General features: G+C 35.5%; 1 protein-coding gene across 1 annotated transcript in view; it reads left to right on the forward strand.

Moving 5' to 3' along the window:
* The first annotated feature begins 335 nt into the window (after positions 1 to 335).
* Positions 336 to 23396, forward strand: part of Vsig1 (V-set and immunoglobulin domain containing 1) — a 36294-nt gene continuing 13233 nt past the window's right edge. Inside the window, exons 1-2 of the mRNA XM_063246263.1 lie at positions 336 to 519; positions 18313 to 18476. Of these exons, the coding sequence (XP_063102333.1) occupies positions 471 to 519; positions 18313 to 18476 (213 nt within the window). The 5' untranslated portion in view covers positions 336 to 470. The remainder of the gene's footprint in view (positions 520 to 18312; positions 18477 to 23396) is intronic.

Here is a 23396-nt window from a genome sequence, read left to right on the forward strand (position 1 = left end):
GAAAACTTATAGCACCAATTTAGTAATCTAATTTGTAGAAGGAGATTAATGAATCAGTACTATAAGACTTTCATAGAAATACATGAATTTAATTATCCTTGTCAGCTTTTATTTGCTTGAGCTTTTTTCCAAAGAGATCTCCCCCTTCATGTAATTTTTTAAGATTGATTTTAAACAATGAGACTTAGAGAATCTGTGTACAAAGAGCTTGAAGAATTTGAATACATGGGTTTATTATTAACACAGTTGCAAATATATCAAGGAAACACCTAATGAAAATTGTTTCAAAGAAACAGAAGTCAGCTCTGGGAAAGCTCCATAGCCAATAAATAAGCTCAAAGAGGAAAGTTTGCTTGGTAATGCCCAGCAGATAAGCTTGGCAAACCTCTGGCTGATTGAGGAAGCCAGTTTCAGACTCAGCCTAGTTCAAGCAAACCACAGGCCCCTGCCATTCTGGACCACTCGACACAATGGTGTTCGCATTTTGGAAGATTTTTCTCATTCTCAGCTGCCTTGCAGGTAAGGGAAGACGCCACAACTCACCAAAGATAATTGGAAATAGAATTTCCTTTTAGACTAAAGTTGCAAATTTTGCATGGAATTTCTCTCTCTTGTACTTTAAAGGAATTGTGATTCATACACTGAATAATTTTCGTAACTCTTGCTAAGCAAATTTTGGAGTACAGACTGTAGTAAAATTGTTATGGAGCTCATGAATTGAATTTTTCTCAGAAAAAAATTCACAGTACATTTTAATACTTAGTTTGAAAGATAAATTTATTTGTTCAGAAATGGAAGTTTGTGCTAAGGATAATTTTTTCTCTGTTTTACTTTGGCATTTCCTTTAAGCTTACTGTGATTTACTTGTTTGGTTACAGCAGGCAGAACCTGGATTTGAGTGTACCCTGGCTTACATGTAGTTTTAAGACTGTACTTTGGAAAATATGGAGGTGATTAATTATTGTGCATAATATGAGTGATTTTTGGAATTTGAGCAAAACAAAATCATATGTAGTGTCAAAATTCCAATGTTGGTTCAATTCAGTGGAGATTGCTAATTCAGGAAACCCCATGACCAGTTCTTTTCAATACCAAATGCATTTTGAATCTCTTATGATATGTAGGTCAAGGCAGATACAATAAATATTCCTTATCGACTGGAGATGGTATTTGAAAGCCATCATTAATGTTAGGCAGTTATTAGAATGAAGTTTATTAAACATATTTAATGATACAAGAAAATGGTCAGGATGAAATATTAAGTGAAAAAGCAGGGAGGCCAGGGAAGTAGCACAGTGGCATGGTACCTGCATGGTAAGCACAAGGCCTTGAGTTCGATTTCTGGTTTAAAAAAAAGAAAGCAGGACATACAAATCCCTTATAACGAATTACTAGAAGGTCGTATACTGAAGTGCTCATGGTAGTCACTTTTTAATGAAGGAATTATAGATGATTTGAGTTTTAATCCCATTTTCTGTACTTTCAATTTGTTCTACAAAGAATATTATACTTTCCTTTTTGGTGGTGGTGGGGGCTGAGGTTTGACTCCAGGGCCAGGCACATGCAAAGCAGACACTGTGCCAGTGAGGTATATCCCACACATTATACTATTCTTATAATTAGAAAAAAGTGTAGCTTTTCAAAACTATCTTGTGGTTAGTAATAATCCTTTAAATATGCATTACTAAATCTTCAAATAAAAATGTTGTATTGGAGTAAAAAATCAGAGGAAATGACTATGGTATTTATGCAAGATTTAAACAGCTCATCATCAAGCTTCAAATGTACATTATTTTTCCACAATATTCCTAAGAATATTCAATAAATCGTAATTTTAGACAGTGAAAGTCTTTGTCTTTTCCTGGAGGACTTCCAATTGGGTCAAACCATAAGCCCTCTGCATTGGCACTCTAAGAGCATATGTATAGCCAATATTTACTTCCCTATGTGAGAACTTAACCTGGTCTATGCTAGACATAGCATTTGGAATGGTTGCAAGAATATCTATATATCTATATATCTATATATCTATATATCTATATATCTATATCTATATTCATATCTATATATATGATTTGCACTGATTATGGACAAAGTGGATGATCACTGTAAAAAAAGTTGGAAATGTGATAATATATAAATAAGAAAATAAAAACTACTTGCAGTCTTGCACATTAAAATTTTGGTGTGTTTTTAAAAATCATTCTTTTTAAAAAATATATGTATTACAGTAAAGCTGAGGCTTGTATCCTATATATAAATAATTTTTCTTTTTTAACATTAGTTTATTAGTACACATGTGTACACATTTTCATTCCTTGTGGGAAGTTTCTATACATACATAACACACCTTAATTCCTTTTTCATCTCCTTTCCCATCCCTCCCTGTTTCCTCCATTCACTTTTTGATTCTGTTCATTTGGAAGGCGCATGTTTGCAGTACATACTTTACAATCCTTGAGTGGAGTTGATACATGTACATAACACATCCCAATTCCTGCTTTTTCATCCTTTTCCCTTCCCTCCCTCTCCCTCCCTCCATCTCATGTTCACATTCCCCTTTGAGAATGATCTATCTCTCTGCTTCCTATTACCTTTTATTTTGCTCTTTATTTTTACTATGGGTTTCTTACATAAAGAAATCATACACTCTTAAGCTTGCGTGCTTGATTTCTTTCACTTAACATTATGGTATCGAATTGCTTGCCTAAGTTTTCTATTGTTGAAAAATTATTTAGCGTGCTGTTAGGATCTTATGTGTAGCTTTTTAAACAAGGTCCAATTCAAATGACCACTAAATTCCTCACAGTATTTTTCTTACATTGTTATATAACTAGTTTTGTTGATATACAGTGTATGCTGTATATCTATGCATATATATTCTAGATGAACCAAAGTAAAATATGGTAGTCAGTCCAATAGCTGTAATGAAAATATATTATAAATTATCATTTGCTACACTTCCATACATATGGGCGACAGAGAAAGGAACATTAAGGTAATCAATATACTCCATTCACAGTGATTCAGATCACTCCAATGATCCAGCTCCACCCAATGATCTTGATAGGGATGTGGGACAATTGATGTTCCCATCAATGTACTATTTGATGCCCTACCTGCACTTGTTTCAGAGATAATGTCACTTTTTAGTGTCAAGTATGGTTCCTGGCACATAGTGGGAACATGGTAAATGTTTGTTGAAAGAATTACCTTCTCAAACTCCAAACAACCAAAAATCATTTTCACATATATGTCTAAATTTTCTGTTCAACTAAACACAGTAGATTTTATTTTATCGATTTTTGTTGTTGGTGGGGGTGGTTTTTTGTTTGTTGAGACAAGATCTACATATGTATGTAAGGCTGGACTTGAACTCACTCTATAACTCAGAATGCCCTTGAACTCATGGGAATTCTCCTGCCTCAGCCTTCCCAGTCCTGAGCCACCACATCCAGATAGCAGATTTTATTTTAATTTATTTTTAATTTATTTTAATTTTTATTTTTAATTTCAGTGACCTCTTAGAAGGTCTTAATTTGAATTCCAAGTCAGAAAAAATATTTTTAAATTAATTTCATTGGTACACTTTTGATATACATAGTGATAACATTCATTGCAGGGAATTTGTTCCTATACATAATATATTTTGATTTTTCTTTTCTTCCCCATTAACCTCACCTCTCTTAAAATCTTCTTCCTTATTTTCAAAAACTTTGTTTACATTTCTTCCTTCTATTCTCTTTTTTCATTTTCCTTTTCTTTCTTTCCCCCTCACCCCTCCTCTTCCCATTCAAATACTTTCTATAAGGATGATAGATATTGGAAAAAAGTAATTTTAATACAAATATCTTTTGCAAAATGTCATACATATCATTTATGTAATATGTACTAGTCACCTGTTGGAAAGATATATTAATATTGTTTTCATTTTCTGGAGATATGTACTATGCATTTGAAAGCATTAATACATTTTAACTGTGGTTTTGCTGTCAAATCTAAAAAGTGAGCTGATCATTTGGTTATATTATTTGGTAGCTCAAAAATGAAGCAGTTATACATGAAGCTGCTGAATCAATTCAAATGCATCCAGTTAAATGTGGCTAATTGTATGATGTTTCTGCTTTGGTGTATTAGTAAGATTATTATCCACCAAATAAGCAAAACACTTGTCCCATTGTAGGCGTTAAATAAATGAAGGAAAAATGTTTACTAAAACACAAGACACTTTAAAATGTTTTTTTTAAAATGTTGACTAAGTGTGCATGCTGTAGATTACTTTCCCTTAATGATAAGCACTGATTTTTCAAAGAAATTACGTATATTTCAACCACATATGCATGTTTTGATTCAGTCAGTTCAACAAGGAAAACTACAGTCTTTGGTTTTGTTTGAATCATGCATTAAGTCTTTAGCTTGTCTTCATAGGAATATTAATGTAGATTTTTTTCTGGCTTTCTCAATATTAAAATAAATTTTCAGTTTAGAATGATTTAGTACAAAGGAAGGGAATTGTTTTCTGTTTTGATTTTTAAGACAAGGTCTTCCTATGTAGTTCACGCTTGAGATGAACTCACTATATACTCATAACAATCTTCCTGCCTCAGCCTTTCAAGTGCTGGAATTGCAGGCATGTGCCACAATGCTGGTCCTGACAGGAACTGGTTTCTTCTGACACAGAACAGCTTCCAGTTTAAGATTAAATTTGTACTGTGTACTATCCACTGTGGCTAACTAAATTTAAATGAAAACTAATTAACTGTAATTATAAAATCACTTCCTTAGTCTTACTAGCCACATGTCAGGAGCTTAATAACTACATGTAGTAGGTAGTGGCTATTGAATTGGACAGAGCGGAGTTAGAACATTTCCATTGCCATAAAAGTTCTGTTCAACAATGATGGGGTAGAGCAAGCTAACAAGTTTAAGTAATGTGATAAGTAATGGGATAACTGAACAATGCTACATTTTTAAAAAAAATCTAACTTTACATAGCTCTTAGTTTGGGAGTGTATTGTCACTAATTTAGGCTCTGGATTGTCTGAAAACCATCTTTTCTTTTGAATTTAAGAATGAATTATGGTGCTGAGTATTGGGACTCTGGGCAATAAAATGACCCAGTGGTTTGCCTTGCCCAGTGTTATGCATTTACATAACAGTGTGGAGTATCCTTAAAAATATATTGTCTTATTTTAAATTTTGAAATTATCGTACGAATGCCAGTGTGATGTTGCTGAACTTTTATAGATCTCAAATTAGTTACAAATTCATTTGTTTTCTATTTTTTAATGTTAGAAATATTTTAATTAGAATTATAGTTCCCAAGTCCTTGAAGTTCATTTATCTTTATTCTGTTCTGTGCTATAAACGGCTTCCTGCTGCATTGGGTGTGTGAGATTTCGTCTGTCTCGTTCATCACTGTTTTACTAGTGTTCAACACATATTTGTTGGTAGGACATATGGCCACTTCCATGGCTTGCCTTGTATGAAAACCATGCTTATTCTACCTTCAAGCACTTTTGGTGTAGTCATCAAGGTTTTGGGTTTTTGTCTGTATTGCTTTTTGCCTTACCTGGTCATAATTTTGCACCATAAGTCAATCTCATAACAGGTATTGGAACCCAAACTGGAAACAAGAACAATGTCCAAATAATATCTCTAAAATCTCTGTTTTTAGGGAAAAGATTCTGGGAACGTTAGTGGCTACCTAATCTCCAGTTCTAACCCTTTTATTTTGGAGACTTTAAAACATTTTTGAGTAATCATTTAAGTGCAGAGAAAGGAAATGGGTTCTTTGAGTGCACAGGAAATCTTCTGCTTCCGGTGGAGGCAACTAGATTTATCCAGTTTATGAAGTTTATGTTGGAAAGAATAGTTATTTTCTGGAGGTCAGCTTTCTTTCTTCTGACGGCTATCATTAAGAAAAGTAAGAGATAAAGTGTCTTTGAGTATGCAATATTGTGAAGGAGGGAAATAATTTAAGTTGGTGTACTATTTCTTCTGAGCTCTCATGATCCCTATGACCTTATCTCACACCGCTGCCCTAACTCCCCACAGGCAGATAAAGCTCTCACTCCAGCCTCCTTGCAAAGTAGACAGCATCTCTTGACCTTATATTTTTTATTTTTAATTAATTGTGTTGGTATCTTTTAGATATACACAGTGACCATATTCATCATAAAGAATTTATACCTGTACATGATATGTTTTGATTTCTCTTTTTTTCCCAATCCCCCTTCTCCCTTCAACTCATCTTTTCCTCCTTATTTTCCTCCCATTTTATTTTTTCCTTTTACTTTTCTTCCTTTCCCCTTCCCTCACTCTAGTTTTCCTTTCCTTTGGAACAATTTCTTCTCACTTCATAATATCTTTCCCATTTCACAATATCTATTGCACATTTTGATTCTTATTTACTCTTTCAGTTTCTCACACCAGAGAGGCAATGCAATTTTTACACATATGGGTCCGATTTATTTCTTAAGAGTATGTTGACCTTTTCTAGTACTTGCTTGTCAGTCTTAAGTCCTCTCCTGGTGAATTTTTAAAAATATTTTTGAGACAAGCTCTTACTGTATAGTTTAGGATGGGCTTGAACTCACTATCTGTGTACCTCAGGCTGACCTCAAACTCACATTAATTTTCCTGTCTCAGCCTCCCAAGAGCTGAGATTACAGGTGTGTACCACCATGTCCCATCTTGGAGAATTTTATATTCTGACTTTGCAGTAGATAATAACCAGTTAATTATATGAGCTAGTGCCTCTTGTTTTTGAGGTCTGAAATTCTATCTTCACTTTCGTTGAGGCAGTTTTGACAACTTTCAATGGAATTTTTGATTTCCTGTATATCTCTTTGAATCTGCTTCATGTATTCTGTTTGTTTCTTATATTGTTCATGTAGGGATATATTTTTGTTTTGTTCCTCTAATTTTTTAACTGTGTCTTCTGTAGATATGTTCAGCATCTCTTTCATTTCTTTTACCATTTCTTCTTTTACCTGGGAGATTATTTCTAGTTTGAATTCCTTTAAAGCTTCCCAGAGTTGCTTCTTTATTTCAGTTGCTATTATTTCAGGCATTTCAGGTATATGGCATATATTTCCTTCTATGTACATGGTTCCTAGGCTTTCTTGGAATGGGTTGGAGGTTTGAGATTGCATTTTGGTCTTTTGTTTTGTCATTTTCCTATATTTCTGTGTTTCAAGTGTTATTCCAAGGCTTCCCCTGGGCCTGTTGGAAATCCTCTTCTATGCCCTCAGCTCCTGGGACTCTGGCCGCCCAGTTCCCCGGACTGAGAGAGGGTCACTAGGGGTGGGACAGGCAGGCCCAAGACCTGCGGAGCCAGTCCAGTGTGGCAGGAAGCTGTGAAGTTCCTTGGCAGGTGGGAGCAAGGATCTTAAACTCCTGGGGCTCGGGATGGTGCATGGACACCCACCTCTGGCCTCCCAATTTCCAGAATTGAGGGCACAGGTAGGCCCAAGATCCCTGGAGCCGGCTGAGCAAGGCATGAAGCTGGGAAGTTGGTGCAGGCAGGCCTAAGTCCCGCAGAGCTGAAGCTAGTGCCTCTTACTATTACCCAAACTAGTGCCAAATATCACAGGAAAGTAGTTCTGTAGTACTTGGAATTTCAGTAGTGACAGATTGGGGTTTTTTTGTTAAGAGGCTTTTTGATTTGCTTCCAAATCATATAGACAGCTTATCACCTTTGTAAAGTCAACAGTTATCAAAATTTGTGGGTTTGGACCACTATATACTCTTAAAATTTAAGATATTTATATTTTAGTATGTGTGCTGCCAAAGTGAGCACTGAAAGATATTTCTGGTCTGCAAAAGATGGCTTGGACTTGTTTCTCTTTCCTTCTCCCTGTTAATCACAAATAAAGACCTGGAAATAGTGCAAGACATAATCAATGGAGAACTCTAGAAGGTATAAGAAGAAAGCATGCTAGTTTGCAATGCTGAGAAAAACAGAGGCAGGGTATATCTCAAATTAAATAGAAGAAAAGGTTCCAATCCTGGGCATTTCCTAGTCCCCAAACTGACACCAAAGAGCAGCCCAAGTAAGTTCATTCTTTTTCCAGATTGAATTCAGTCTCTAAAACATCAAGTAAGCCCAATATCACTGGCAAGGGGGAACTATTAGCAGTCCCACCAATAATATTGGACGTAACAGTCATTCTCATTCTTTGCTGGGCCTGAGATTCACCACTTCCATCTAGAGATGACATCGAGGTGGAAGGATGGAACAGACAAAAAGGAGAAGGCTGTGGTAAGTGACCAAGTTAGAAGGCTTTTCAGGTCTATGACTCTTCTGCCTACACAGTGACACTGGGGCAACAGAGGCACTAATAGGAACATCCCATACTGAGAAATATTTGTCATCCTAGACGAGGGAAAGCTTTTTTTGTTCCTTCAGGCAACATGATTGGAGACAAATGGAAGCTACAGTCATATCAGCTAAATCAAATAAGCCACAATAGCGTTACAAAGGCCTTGAAAAGTAAAATGACATTAGAACTGCTGATTACAAAAATAGTACTAGACCTGTATGGGAGACCTAAGTAAAGTTACTGTGTGCCAAAATAAAAGATTTAAATAGGAGTGTTCTAAAATAATAGATATTGTTCAATCACAAATCATGGCATGAACTGAGTGGTGTGTTGCATGCCTGTAATCCCACAAATTGTGACTGAAGCAGGAGGATTACTATAAGGTCAAGGCCAATTTGGGCTATATAGTGTATTCAAGGCTAACCTGAACTGCATAAGAACACCCGGTCTCAAGAAAACAAACGAAATTCATGTGCCATATCAGAAACCAAGAAAATTACAACTTGAATAAAAAAAGACAGTCAACTAATGCTGACATTGAGGTGAACTATATATTGAAATTATCTCACAAGGATTCCAAAATAACTATCATAAAATATTTCAACCATAAAAAATTCTTTCAAAGCAGGTGAAGAGCAGAAAATATCAGAGAAGAAAAAGAAATTATAATTTCTTTTATAAAAATGCAAAAAGAAGAAAATTCTCTAATACAAAGCAAGGATGAACCTAGAAGACTTAATTCTAAGGGAAATAAGCCAGACACAGAAAGAAAAATAGTACAAGCTCTGACTCACATGTGGAATCTAAAACAGTCAAACTCAGAGAAGTAAAGAGCAGAATGGTGGCTACTGGGGGCTGTGCATGATGGGTGGGGAATGGGCAGAGGTTGATCAAAAGGTACAAATTTCCAGATGGACAGGAGGAATAAGTTAAGATCCATTCTATAGCAAGATGAACATAGTTCATAATAGAATATTGTATGCTTCAAAATTGCTAAAGGAATAAATGCCAAAGGTTTGCACTAGCAAAAAATGGTAAATGTGTGAGATGACTGATATGCTAATTAGCTTGATTTAATTCTACTGTATGTCCAAACATTACATGTGACCCATAAATTTATACAAGTACTGTCAACTAAAGAAAAATTTCGATAAAAACAGTAATTCAAATAAGATCCATACATAGTAATTGTGTAGTATTTTTCTGAAGACAAATTTAATGCATAAATTTACCCTCTGTGTTTTTTTTTCTCTTCAGTTCTGTAACTTCCATTTGGGTTTTCAGAGGACCAAATAACATAGTTACATTCAAAAACAGAAGGGATAGCCAGGTGTGATGGCACATGCCTATAATCCCAGCACTTGGAAGTCTGAGGCAGGAGGATCACTGTGACTTCAAAATGAGCCTGAGATCCTGTCTCAAAAAACCAAAACCAAAACCAAAATAATTTTATACAAAACAAAACAAGGACATAAAATTATACTAGTAAATATTAGCTTTTTTTCAAAAATCCTGGAATGTCTATATAAATATCTGATAAAATGGACTTCAGAGCACAGAAAATTACCATAGAAGGGAAAGAACAAAAATCAATAGAAGAAAAAACATAAACAAAGCTTTTATTTTTTTAATTTTATTTTTAAAATTTTATTTAAAGAAAACAAAACAAAACAGTAAAAGGCTACAAGTAATACAGAATATAAAAAAATAAACAGTAAGAAATCACTAGTTAATAGATTACATATTGTCATCTTAGAAATAGTTGTTCAAGTTACAAAATTAAAGCATACAGAGTGGACATTCAAACAGTGAGACTGCAAAAAGTTGTGTTCATTGATCAACAAAAACTTAGTAATATGGTCATCTATCTTACACATCTAAACACACTTGCAGTTGTGTCCTTTAGAGCACTTTCTTTTCCTCTCTTTTTTGCAACAACATTTACACATTTTGGGTTTTATTACTCCCACAGTTCTTATTACTTTTTTTGGGAAGAGAATAAAACCAAATGTGACAAAACAAAGCAGTCAGTCAAAACAAAGGATGGACCTAGTACATGATGTAAAAACAGAATACAAGGTAATCAACAATGGTTACCATAATGCCTCTTGCTACCTTAAAAAGAATTGCCTATATCATCAGGTATAATGCATTAAACAAAACAGTACAGAACAAAACCAATAAAACCTAAACATTGGAGACATTACTGAACTTCAAAAGAAGATAGTAATCAAAGCAGAATGGGCATCATAGGGAATCTTATTGCCTTCAAAGTAGCGGCCTATACTCTCAAACTTGATACTATCAAACAGAACAGAATAGAGTAAAATCAGTCAAAACAAGATGGTGAGAGTAATACAGGGCTTCAAATCGAGTTAACAGGAAATGAAGGGGTTATTCAACAGAAGCAAATCAATAAAATTATTACACCATATTAACAGAGAAAAAGACAAAAATCACTTGATTATCTCAATAGATACAGAAAAAGCTTTTGATACATTCCAATACTCATTTATGGCAAAAAACCCTAGAGAAAATTGAAATGATAGTCTTTACCTCAGTTTGATAAAAGCCATCTATGACAAACCAACAGGCAGCATCCTACTAAATGGTCAAAATATGAGAGCTTTCACTTTTAAATCAGGAACAAAAGAAGGCTGTCCACTATCACCCACTTCTATTCAATGTATTTCTGGAAACATTAACCTGAGCAATTAGGCAAGAGAGACAAAAAGAATAAGAATAGGAAAGGAAGAAGTTAAATTATCATTATTTGCAGATGACATGATTCTCTACATAGAAGACCCCCAAACTCCATTGAAAGACTCCTAGATCAAATAAACAAATTCAGTACTGTAGCTGGATACAAAGCTAACATTCCAAAATCAACAGCACTCCTGTACACAAAGAACAGACTCACTGAGAGGGAATTAAGGCAAACCACACACTTCAAAATAGCATCCAAATAAATTATTTAAGAGTCAATCTAACAAAGGGAGTAAAAGATCTATACATTGAAAATTCAGTACTATGAAAAAAAGAAATCAAAGAGCATTTCAGAAAATGCAAAGATATTCCTTGTTAATGGATAGGAAGAGCAAACATTGTGAAAATGGTCATTATACTAAAATTGTTATACAGATTTAATGCAGTTCAAATCAAAATAACATTAGCATACCTCACAGATTTAGAAATCATTCCTACAATTCATCTAGAACCCGAAGAGACACAGAACAGCAAAAAGAATCCTGTGCAACAAAATCAAGGCAGGGGACATCACAATCCCTAACTTGAAATTATACTACAAAGCTATTGTGGTAAAATCAGCATGGTACTGGAATAAAATAGACCTGAAGATCAATAGAATACATTAGACGTTACAGCCACAACTACAAACACACTCAGCCACCTTATCTTTGACAAAGGGGCCAAACAAGTTCACTGGAAGAAAGATAGCCTCTTTAACAAGTGTTGCTGGAAAACTGGCTTTCTGTAACCAAAGACTATAACTAGACCCATGTCTATCAACATACCCTGAACTAAAGTCAGATCAAAGATCTAAATATTAAAATAGAAACACTAGGGGTTGGGGATTTAGCTCAGCGGGATGAATGCCTGCCTTTCAAGCACACAGTCGTGAGTTCAATCCCTGGTACCGATAAAAAAAAACAAAAATAGAAACACTAAATCTACTTGAAGACAAAGTAGGTGGAAATATTGAAGACATACAAGTAGACAGAGTGTTCATGAACTAGTATCAAACCACATGGGAAATACCTCCCAAAATGAACAACTGTGATCTCATCTTATTAAGAAGTTTTTGCATGTCAAAAGAAATCTCCAACAGAGTGAATAGAAAACCCACTAATTGGGAAAAAATCTTAGTCAAATGTCCCTCAGAAAAAGGACTTCTCTTTAGAACATACAAAGAATTTTTTAAAAATCAGACCTCCAAAATTCAAAAACCCAGTCAAATGGACATCTGAAATGAATATACACTTCTCAGATGAAGAAATACAAATGCAAACAAATACACGGAAAATGTTCAGCATCATTGGTCATTAGAGAAATGCAAATTAAAACAATTCTGAGATTCCATCTCACTCCAGAAAGAATGGTCAAAATAAAGAAATCAACCAATGCTGGAGGGGCTGTGGGAATAAAGGAACTTTTCTTCACTATTGGTGGTAGTATAGGCTGGTGCAACTCTTGTAAATCAGGGTGAAGTCTCCTCAAAAAGCTAGAGTTAGAGGTTCCATTTGACCCAGCTGTTCTCTTTCTGGACGTTTTCCAGAAGAACCGAAATCATCACACTACAGTGATTTATGTGCACCATTGTTTATAACAGCACAATTTGTAATAGCCAAATCTTGGAAACAACCCAAGTGCCCATCACCTGAGGAACAGATAAAAAAGATGTGGTATTTTTATTCAATGGAGTACTACTCAGCTATGAATGATTGCATCAAGGTAAATAGGTGCAATTTGAAACCATATTCATATGTGAAATAAGTGAGACTCATATGTGTAAATACCATATTATCTTTCTAGTGTAAGAAAATGAAAGTGTAAATAAGATCCTAATCTATAATAAATATTGTGAAAGGGGAAGAAACTACTCAAAGTGAAAAATAACTAAGATAGGGAAAAGGAGAAAAGGAAGGGAAAAGAAAAAGTTATAAATTTTGATATGTATACATAAGATAGCTAAGAGGATTATACTACAAATTCTATTAGTTCTTGGAAAAGAACAGTTAATACTCATATATTAGATCAGTTCTGTGTGGCTATATCTGGTAATCTAATCAACTCTTTTGAAGATAATATGCAATGTAACAACCATTGTTAAATTCCTGTCATCCTTTTGGAAAGCCTATTTTGTTATTGTTTTAAGGATTTTTGTTGTTGTTTCTTTGTTTCTTTTGTTTTTCTTGTCTGTGTTTTCTCCTCTCTCTAAATTAATAAAATGAAATAAAATGTAGGAATAAAATTTAAAAAATATTTTTCCATCTGGAAAAAATAAAATAAAAAATCTAATTAATATATATAATATCTGATAGACTTCAGAGCAAAGAAAACTATTAGAGACAGAGAAATATTATCTAAAGATAATAGAATCACTGCAGCAGTATAACACAATGATTCTTAACACGTCCATACTAAAACAGACCTTCAGACTACATGAACAAGAATGGATAGAGCTGAAATGGGAAAGAATTAGTTCACAAATACAGTTGGAAACTTAAATATTCCCTCTCATAAACTGATAAATCTACTAAATAGAATGTAAGGAAGGATATAGAAGGTATAGAAAAAATGTTCCACCAATAGGATCTATCTTGATTTATTCATTGTGTTTTAGTTTATATCTCTTGTATACAACATATTACTCAGCAGTAAGATAGTGAACTTTTTATCTCAAATGGCTATAGCACATTCACCGAGAGAGATGCTGTGCTTGTCCAAAACATAAACTTAAGTATATTTTAAAAATTCAAGTTAAGTATGTTCTCTGACTACAATGGAATCCAACTAAAAATTTTAGTAGAGTGACAGAGGTGTATTCCAGTGGTAGAACACTTTCTTGCATGTATGAGGCCCTGGGTTTGGTCTCCAGCACTGCAAAGAAAGACAAAAAAATGAGGGTGGGAAAGAAACACAGGGGATGAGCACAGAGAGGAAAAGAAAGGAGAGAAAAAGAAAGGAAAAAGGAGAGGAGATGGAAGGAGAGGGCAGGAGAGGAAAGGGGAAAAGAATGAAGAGAAAAGAAAATTAAAGAAGGGAACAAAAAAGTCTAAACACATGGAATCTACATGAAATCTAAATGTCCTGTGAGTCAAAAAGGAAGTCTCAGTGCAAATGTTTAAAAATAGATAAAACTGTATAAAAATGGAAAGAGAAACACACAAATATATAACATGCATTTAAGGCTGTACTGAGAAATTTACAACAATAAGTACTTACATTAAAGATGAAGAGAGGTCTTAAGTAAATAATCTGTTTCTACATCAAGGAATTAGGAAAAGAGAACCAAAATAACCAGCAGGATTAAGCAGAAGGGAGAAATACTTAAGTGCTGAAATCAGTGAAATTGAAATAGGAAAACTATCAAAAGAATCAATAAAATAAATATCACATTTTTTGAAAAAAAATCAATGCAATTGACTAGCATCTAGCAAAATTGATGAAAATCGACCTAGCACACAGATCTTCAATATCAGAGATGAAATATGGGCTACCACTACAATCTTGTGATCATTAAAAATACAGTATACAAGGGAATACATTTAGGCATGCTGGCACATGTCCATAATCCCAGCACTGTGGGAGGCTGAGGCAAGAGGATCACAAGTTCAAGTTCAGTGTGGGTAATTTAGCAAGCTAGTGAGACCCTATCTCAAAATAAAAAATGAAAAAAGGGGTAGGTGTAGAACTCAGTGCAAAGGCTCTAGTTTTAATTCCTGTACTACCATAAATAAATAAATAAATAAATAAAATGGAAGGACTACGGGAATATTATGAGCAAGGTTACATTCATATATTTGACAGTTTAGAAGAAATGGATTAATACCTCAACAAACAGCAAACCACTAAAAGTCACCCAATAAGAAATAGATATTTTAAATATTCTATAAACATAAAAGAAATTAAATTCATAATTTTAAAAGCCCCTGCAAAGGAAATCTTCAGACCTAGGTACTTTCAGTGCATAATTCTACAAACATGGACATCAATTTTATACATTCTCTTCCAAATAAATAGAAGAGAACACTTCCAACTTATTTTATCAGGCCAGCATTTCTGACACTAAAGTCAGGCAAAATGTACAAAATTAGAAAATTACAGACCAATATGTCTCATGAGCTTCAATTTAAAAGGTCAGCAACTTACTAGCAAATTTTATCAAACAATATGTAAAAAGAAATATATATCATGACCAAATAGGATTTACCTCAACTATACAAGGTTAGTTCAGCATTAAAAGTTAGCCAATGCAAATCACCATATAAACAGGCTAAAGAGAAAACATGATCATATAAACTTCAAAAAACTTGACAAAATCCAATATTAATTTATGATAAAAAAAATCTCAGCAAGTTAGGAATAAATAGAATATTAACTCCCCAGAAATACTGTAACAAATTGCCACAACTGGATAGTCTAAAACACGAGAAATTTATTATCTCACAGTTCTAAAAACCAAAAGTCCTAAATCAATTTGTCAGCAGGATTGATTACTTGAAGACTATGAAGGAAAAATCCATGCCACAATTCTCTCCTAAATAGGTGCTGCCAATTCTAGCCCGTTTGTGGTTGGCATGTGTCACTCCAATCTCTGCTTCCATCTTCATATGGCCTTTTCCTCTTTATATGCGTGTGTCAAATCTTCCTTTCCCATTCCTTGTAAGAACAACAACAGTAAGGCCTCTCCTAAATCTATGATAATCTTATTTTAAGATTCTTAATTATATCCACAAAGACCCTGTGTCCAAATAAGGTCTAGATCATAGATACTGGAGATTAGGACTTAGGTTTATCCCTGGAAAGACACAATTCAACACACTATAGAGGAAAATTCCTTCAAGTTGATAGAGAATGTCAATAAGTTACCTACAGCTAACTTTGTATTTGTACCTTATAGTGAAATATTGAATCCCCTTCTTATATTGGGAACATGGAAAGAATTTTCACTCTCATTCATATTATTCAATATATTACTAGAAGTTATAGCCACTGAAATTAAGCAATAAAAGAAATAAAAAAATACATATTGGAAAGGAAAAAATAAAACTCTTTGCTGAACAAGACTAGCATCTTGATCATATAGCGAGCTTTCAAAACTCAAGCATAAATCATTAAACAATATAATTAGAAAATGAGAAAAATAGGAAAAATTTCATTGAAGAAGACATACAACTGAAAAATAATGATATGAGAAGACGTTTAGCATAATTAGACATTAGAAGAATGCAAATAAAAGCACAATGATATGTTATTCCATAGATTCTTAACAGAATGACTAAAATAGAACATAGTGACCATAGTAAATGCTGGTGAGTATGCAGAGAAACTGAATCACTTATATATTATTGATGAGAATGTATAATGTTATAGCCACTCTTGCAACAGTGACTTTTTAAATATAAACTAGGAATATAATTACTGTATGACCCAGCAATAGCTCCTGTTATATGGTTGTCACAGAAAAATGAAAATTTATATTCACCAAAAAATCTGTACATGAACATTCATTGCATTTTTATTCAATAGGCAAATGATGGAAATATTTCTGATGTCCCTAAATGGGCGAATGGTTGAACTATGATGCACATATCACAACACATATTAATAAGCAGTAAAAACTTACAGATAAAACTTCAGTGGATTTCCAAGTAATCATGCTAAGTGTAAAGAGCCAATTACAAAAGTTTACTAGTATTCCATTTATGTAACCTTTGTGAAATGACAGAATTTCGGAAATAAATATAGATATGTGGTTGTTGATGGTTAGGAGCAAGGATAAGGTATAGGAGAAAGGTGGGAATGATTATAAAAGGAGAACATGGATATTTTCAGTAATAGAATTGCTCAATATCTTAATTGTGGTATTAGATACACAAACCTACAAAAATAAAACGGTTGTGGCAATGAAGCTAATAGCCACAGCCTTTTGTATCCTCTTCTGACATCAAATTTTCCAGCTGGCTTGCCATGTTCTAGACTCCTGCATCAGTATGACAGGGGGCACGGAAAAGGAGAAACAGCTCATGGCATGGTGGCAGGAAAGAAGCAGAGAGAGGAAGGAGAGAGATAGACCCTGTCAGGCCACACCTCCAGTGATCCACCTCCTCCAACTAGACTTCATTCCCCAACATCACATTTAACTATGAATTTGTCAAAAGACTAATCCATTGATGAATGTCATGAACCAATGACCCAATCATCTCCTAAAAGGCCCACTTATGAGTGTGTGAGGTTTGGGGGGACTTCTTATAAGCTATAATACATATTCCTATAAATACAGTAGGAGAAACATATGCAAGATCAGTGGTCAGTATCTTTGTTGTGATATAGAATAGTTTCACAAAATATTAGCATTGAGAGGAATTGGGTAAAATGCACCTGAGATCTTATTGTTATTTCTTAGAATTTCATCAGACTCTACAATTATTTCAATAAAAATTTTAATTACAAATTATTGAGATGGGATGGGCTCTTGCCTAACGTGTATACTGGTGACCTCAAATAGGTTACTTTATGTGAGTTATTTTTGTCTATATTTAATGTTAGAGATTAAAACTTTAAAAAAAACATACACAAGCACAAATTCCATTAGCTGTGAAGGCAATGATTTTAATTACTTGTCACGCAGATTTTGGAAAACTCTACTGTATACTCATGAAAGGATGAAAATGAAATGAAAAAGGCCTTAGCATTATTGTTTGATTTTGATTTTATAGTTCTTCCTGTTTCCAAATGATTTTAGAGATAAGATGACCAATTCATCTCAATTTCCCTAAGATTTTCCTAGATTTGAGCCACAAAGCCTTAGAAAAACCAATATGCTTTTCCTGAGACTTACTTGGTTTTACAACTAACTGTCTCATATTCTAGGAGTACTCTTGATTCTGAGCAAACTGGGTTGATTTTTCTCCAAACTTATGGAGTACTTTAGAAACTTGAACAGGACTCTAAGAATCTCTGTGCAAGACAACACCTGCAAAGAAGGAATTCCCAATTTAGTGCTATTACCTCAGCATCACCTAGGATTTGAGTATCTTCACATTTTAACTTGTTAGAAAATTTCCTCTTCCTGATCCCATTGCCTGCTTAGGTTTTCTGTGCTGGTTCATTCTACCTTCATCTCCACACTTTGGATTCACTAAAATAAGATATTTTTGAGAGTGTTTTGGGACCAAACAACAGCAAAGAGGTTGTTTTCCAATTGTGAGTACTATTGTTTTTCTGATGATTATCTTTTCAGGTCAAGCTAGTGTGGTGCAAGTGACTATCCCAGAAGGTTTCGTGAATGTGATGGTTGGATCTAATGTCACTCTCATGTGTATCTACACCTCCACTGTGGCCTCCCGGGACAAGCTTTCCATCCAGTGGTCTTTCCTCCATAAACAGGAAGTGGAACCAATTTCTGTAAGGATTCTCTTCTTAAACTTTTCCCCATTGGTATTTCTGACTGATAATTGTTGGGGTAAGTGTATGAAGGACCTGTATGCCACTGACAACAGTGAAAAAATCTGAGATATGAAAACTTTGAAAACAGATGTTTAGGGAAGACCATCACCTAGGTAACTTGGTCTTTGTGTTCTCTTCATATTTATTTTGGAAAAATATTTGAATCACTCAATGCCTCTCTTTAAAAATATGGTAGAACAATAATACTCAGGAGGAGTCAACTGAATAAATGTGAGAATATTTGAAAAAGAAATCAAGTCCTAAAAGATTTTATCCCTTGTAAACGTTATTATGATTCAGCATTAACAGTAATACCAGCATCAATAAAAGCAGTAATTCTACCAATTTCCATCTCCCAGAATGTCCTGACCCAAGGCTTTGCATATTGGAATCAATTAAAAATTTATTACTTATTCGGGTTGCTCTTAGAATGTAAATTGCAGCAATCACATGATCTTTCATTGTTTTTAAAGTCCAATTTTCTATTTTTCCAATAGGAGCGTAACAGGTCTTGCTAATATATTGTGAAAAGGTTTATGCTTGATACTCAAATCAAGATGTTCAACTACCTGGAAGTCAAGCAAACCTCTGAACTCAAAACCACAAATTCTTCTGCATGTCACTTCTGACACTGGAATTTACAGGGTCACTGCTTGGTTGACCTGTGTGGCTAGTATGAAGCTGGGAGGGAGTTACAGGGCTGAATAAACTTTCCCTCATCTTTTTGTAGGCCTGAGAATGGAGGGGGAAGAAGGTATACATGATTGAATAGATTGTGACTTGAGGCATCTCTTTTAAAAATTTAAAGAGAAAAGTCAAGGAATAGTTTATTTACTTGCTATTTGCCTCCTTCTTCAGAATGCCAGGTGCAGGTAAGGGGGTAATTTCAGATAGTTTCTCTTTTTGGATGTCAAGCTCAAATGAGATCCTCTGCACTGAGCTGCTGGACTAGGGAAAAGCTCCTCCTCCATCTTAAAGCTATATGAGACCTGTGCAATGCCTGGGTCTTAGCCAAAGGGAAAGCAAGGTAGAGTAGAGCCATCTCTTGCCTTAAGGACAATGAACCTACCTGGAGATGAATTTTCTTCTTCTCTTATTTTCCTGTCTTGCTTCAGTTCTAGCTAGATCTTCTTTAGGTCTCTAGCTAGGGAGAACTAGAATCCTGCTTTTCTCTCTTCAGATATGCCTTGCAGGCGTATGCTTCTCTTTGCTTTCCTAGATGAGTAATTTTGCAGTTTCAGTGGAAAGCTCATAACACATGACTATTCTATTCCTTACTCTGCCACTTAATAACTGGCTGAATGACCTTGGACAAGTCACTTGACCTATCAAGGGTTCAATTTTTCCATCTGTAAAACTGGGGCAACTTACCTAGCACATTGCTTTAATGAGGTAATTCAATGTGGTAATGCTTGTGAAGCACTGGGGAGCCTTCCACAGTGTGGACACTCAGTGAATATGAACTACTATTATTAAGATCACCACTCCTTAAAGAGTGATTTTTGCAAAAACTTAATCCCACCCATGCTCCCTGGTATACCAGAGCAATAGAAAAATAGGCTCTAGGAAATTTAGCCCAACATGATATTCTTACTATGACTGAAGAACTGGGACATCCTAGCTCAAGACTGGCACCCAATTCCACTGCCTACCAGAACCTGACAGCTAGAGGGAGTGCCTAGACTCCTTCTTTACGCATCTAGTCCTTGAACAGAAAGTGTTCAGCCAAGGAGCTGTCAACATCCTGGGTTTTCTCAGGATGGGAATTGTAATTGACTTCCATTGTAATTCCTTTTCCTCTTTGAGCACTTCCATGGGGTTAGAATTCTGTAGAGCACATTAATGCTCTACAAAATTAATGTGGGTAATGCTGGAAGGACATTTTGGGGATGCTGAAAAGAGACTACTATGTTCTTAGACAATTCTATGACATATAGGAGTAAGATGTTGCCAGACTGACCAATGAGTGATTCAAGTCAGCTCCTGGGTTGGTGTGACATTATACCATGTAGCATTCAGCTCTCAGATCCACCCATTTCTGCTCAAACACAGCACAGCCCGTGCCTCAATACTGAGGGTATGGAGGAAAAGACAGTCAGTGAGTGTCTAAAAATGACGCATGCCAGAGACGCTCGGGGAAGATGTAGCTGGACCTCTCAGGTAAGAACACCTGTTGGTGTACTAGATCCCTTCACTGTTAGGTGTCTCTAGGGGACTGGCACGGGCTTTAGGAGTGGGATTGGAGGGGATGAGTTTGGTAACAATACAGATGAACACAAGCCCTTGACAAAAATGGGAATATTCTGAGTTTACATTTTTATGTTGGTGCCTGGGGCTCTTTTCAGCCTCTTCCAAGAGGTTCAGGGTTCTGTTGCTACCCTGACTAGAGCAGCTCTTGCCATATGCCCATTGTCTTTTTCTCCTTCCAAATCACTGTGTTAAAATTAGCAGTTGACTCTGAGCCCTCTTGTTTCTCATACACAAGAGTGGGTGCTACATCTTACTGACATCGTCCTACAAGAAGTTGCTTGGAGAAAATGGAGACTGCAGAAATCCTAAAATCTTCTAACCTGAAGGCAAGGACATTCATCAGTATGGTCCTCCTCTCAGAGAAGACCTCCCCCTCAGAAAATCATCTTCAGATAGTCATCTTCAGATAGTCCTTCAGCAATGAATCACAGCTGAAAATTCTAGGCCTGTGTACGTTGGTGAATCTCTTCTTCCACTCAGCCTGTTTTGGTAAAAAATACAGCCCGTGAACAGAACACAGATTGATCATGCTTAGCATGGTTTCTTAGCCAACACTCTTCTAGAATATAGTACAAGAAACACTTGTGCACCCTCATATACCCACATACATATTTCTCAGATTTTTCAACATGATCTGTCCTCCATAGGTAGCATATTAAGTTCTTTTCATATGATGGTGTGAAGGTACATGGAGAAATATTTCATGAATTAAGAGACCTTTGAGAATGAAGAGGATGTTGATTTGATTGCTAGGATGGGGAGTCACTTCTCGCATTTAGTGGGTGCTGCTAGAGATGCTAAATACCCTCAATACATAGGATGTACCCACAACAAAAATTATCTGTCCAAAATTCTAGTGTCACCCTTATTGAGAAACATTACAAATCTTCCCTCCATCCTCACTGAATTTCATGTATTCTGGGTTTCATTTCCCATGACTCTATATTTTCTAAGTCTTATAAGTTAATCTAATGCTGAGATGTCAATAAGCAAAGGCAGTTAATATTGTTCTCCTCTAAACCGATGCATTTAATCAGGGATCTTTCATAACTTTACTCCAAGGTATCACAAGGTAGTAACACAAATGGTGGAAATCTCAGGTAAATAGCAGACTGGTTAAAAAGAAGTAGTTGGGGGACAGGATAGCCTTTCTCTTTATAACCTAATCCGTGTACAAGTCCATGTGCAATACCATCTCCCATAGTATAGAGCAAAGAAAATTCTGGGCTATCCCCTCTTTATAAGCAATATGGGAAAGCAACAAGCTTAAAGGGAAAGAAAGAATGGTTTGTAGTGGACTTCCATGCCTTTCACATCTTCTAAAGGGACCTGGAAAACCATCTATGGAAGCTAAGGACATTTAGTAACTCCAATTGTGACCAGAATTCAAAGCAGATGGAATTCTTTTAAGACTTATTGTTTATATCTAGTGTTTAGTTTGAAAACAGTGACATGAAGTTGAGGAAACAAACTTTGAAGGCAAATCTGGCTCCCAGATGCATAGCCCTTTTTGGCTAGGAACTTGGCTCAGTGGGAGGTGAAAAACTGTTCTTCACAGAACCTAGGAGCCTGAAGTGTGGCTAGCAAATGTCAAGGGCATCACACAATGAAACTTAGCACGGAAAATATCAGGCTAGTCAATAGCAGCAACAGTCAAGAAAAGGGTCAGACTGGAGTAGAGGATGGAATGGCCCCAAATTAATGCCTGAGAATTATCTTCCTTGCCTCAGGCAGGACTATGAGTGGGGTTTACTTAATGTAGTCAGTAGGAATCAAGAAGTGTGGATTCCAGTTCTGCCTGTCTGCCTGTAAATTGATTGTGTGACCTCGGGAAAATCACTTCTTCTAATGAGACCTCAGTGTCCTCTGTGATAGCAGAGGATGAATCAGAGTTTGCAAATTGGGGGCCAGATTTTTCCAGTAGCTGTATTCTGGTTTATAATTCTGGAGGTTTGTTTCCAAGATTTCACTGGCTCTGAAATTCACCGAGGTCCCATTATTCCTTATGATTCTAGAGCTACCCAGCAGTGCTTCAAAACCATTTCCCAGATTTTCAGCATTCATATGACTCTTGAAGACTTCGTAACTTTTTATTTGATTTAATTTAATTTAATTCTATTTTAGAGACAGGATCTTGCTACGTAAGTGCAGGCTGATCTTGAACTTGCTTATGTAACCCAGACTAGCTTGGAACTCATGGTGATCTTCAGGCCTAGGCCTCCAGAGTGCTAGAATTACAGGCACACACCACCATGCCTAGTGGTTCCTTAACTTTAAAAATCATCACTAAGTGAGCTTAAAGAGGATCTTATAACCAATATGCTACTGTGACTGTAGCCATCAGTCTCCAGTTACACCACAGGGGCAGGAAAAGAGGAACCTTGGATAAAGCAGGGCTATCTGTCATGAACACAGCCACAAAGGCAAGAGGGTATAAAATGAAAAAGTATAACTTAAGGGAACACTTGGATTTGTTTTCTTTAGGCAAGACTTCACTTTCCTCCACCAAGGCACTCTGTTGAATATCTGATGCTTTTCCTGGGCCTCAATTGCTTTGAATTCTAAATTGATAATATTCTTTCCTTGAAAAGTATGTCTGCCACAAGGGATCACAGGCTGGGCCTTGGC

This window comes from Cavia porcellus, unplaced genomic scaffold (assembly GCF_034190915.1).
Source record: "Cavia porcellus strain 051 isolate PalLab524CR breed Dunkin Hartley unplaced genomic scaffold, mCavPor4.1 scaffold_3, whole genome shotgun sequence".
Taxonomy (NCBI): domain Eukaryota; kingdom Metazoa; phylum Chordata; class Mammalia; order Rodentia; family Caviidae; genus Cavia; species Cavia porcellus.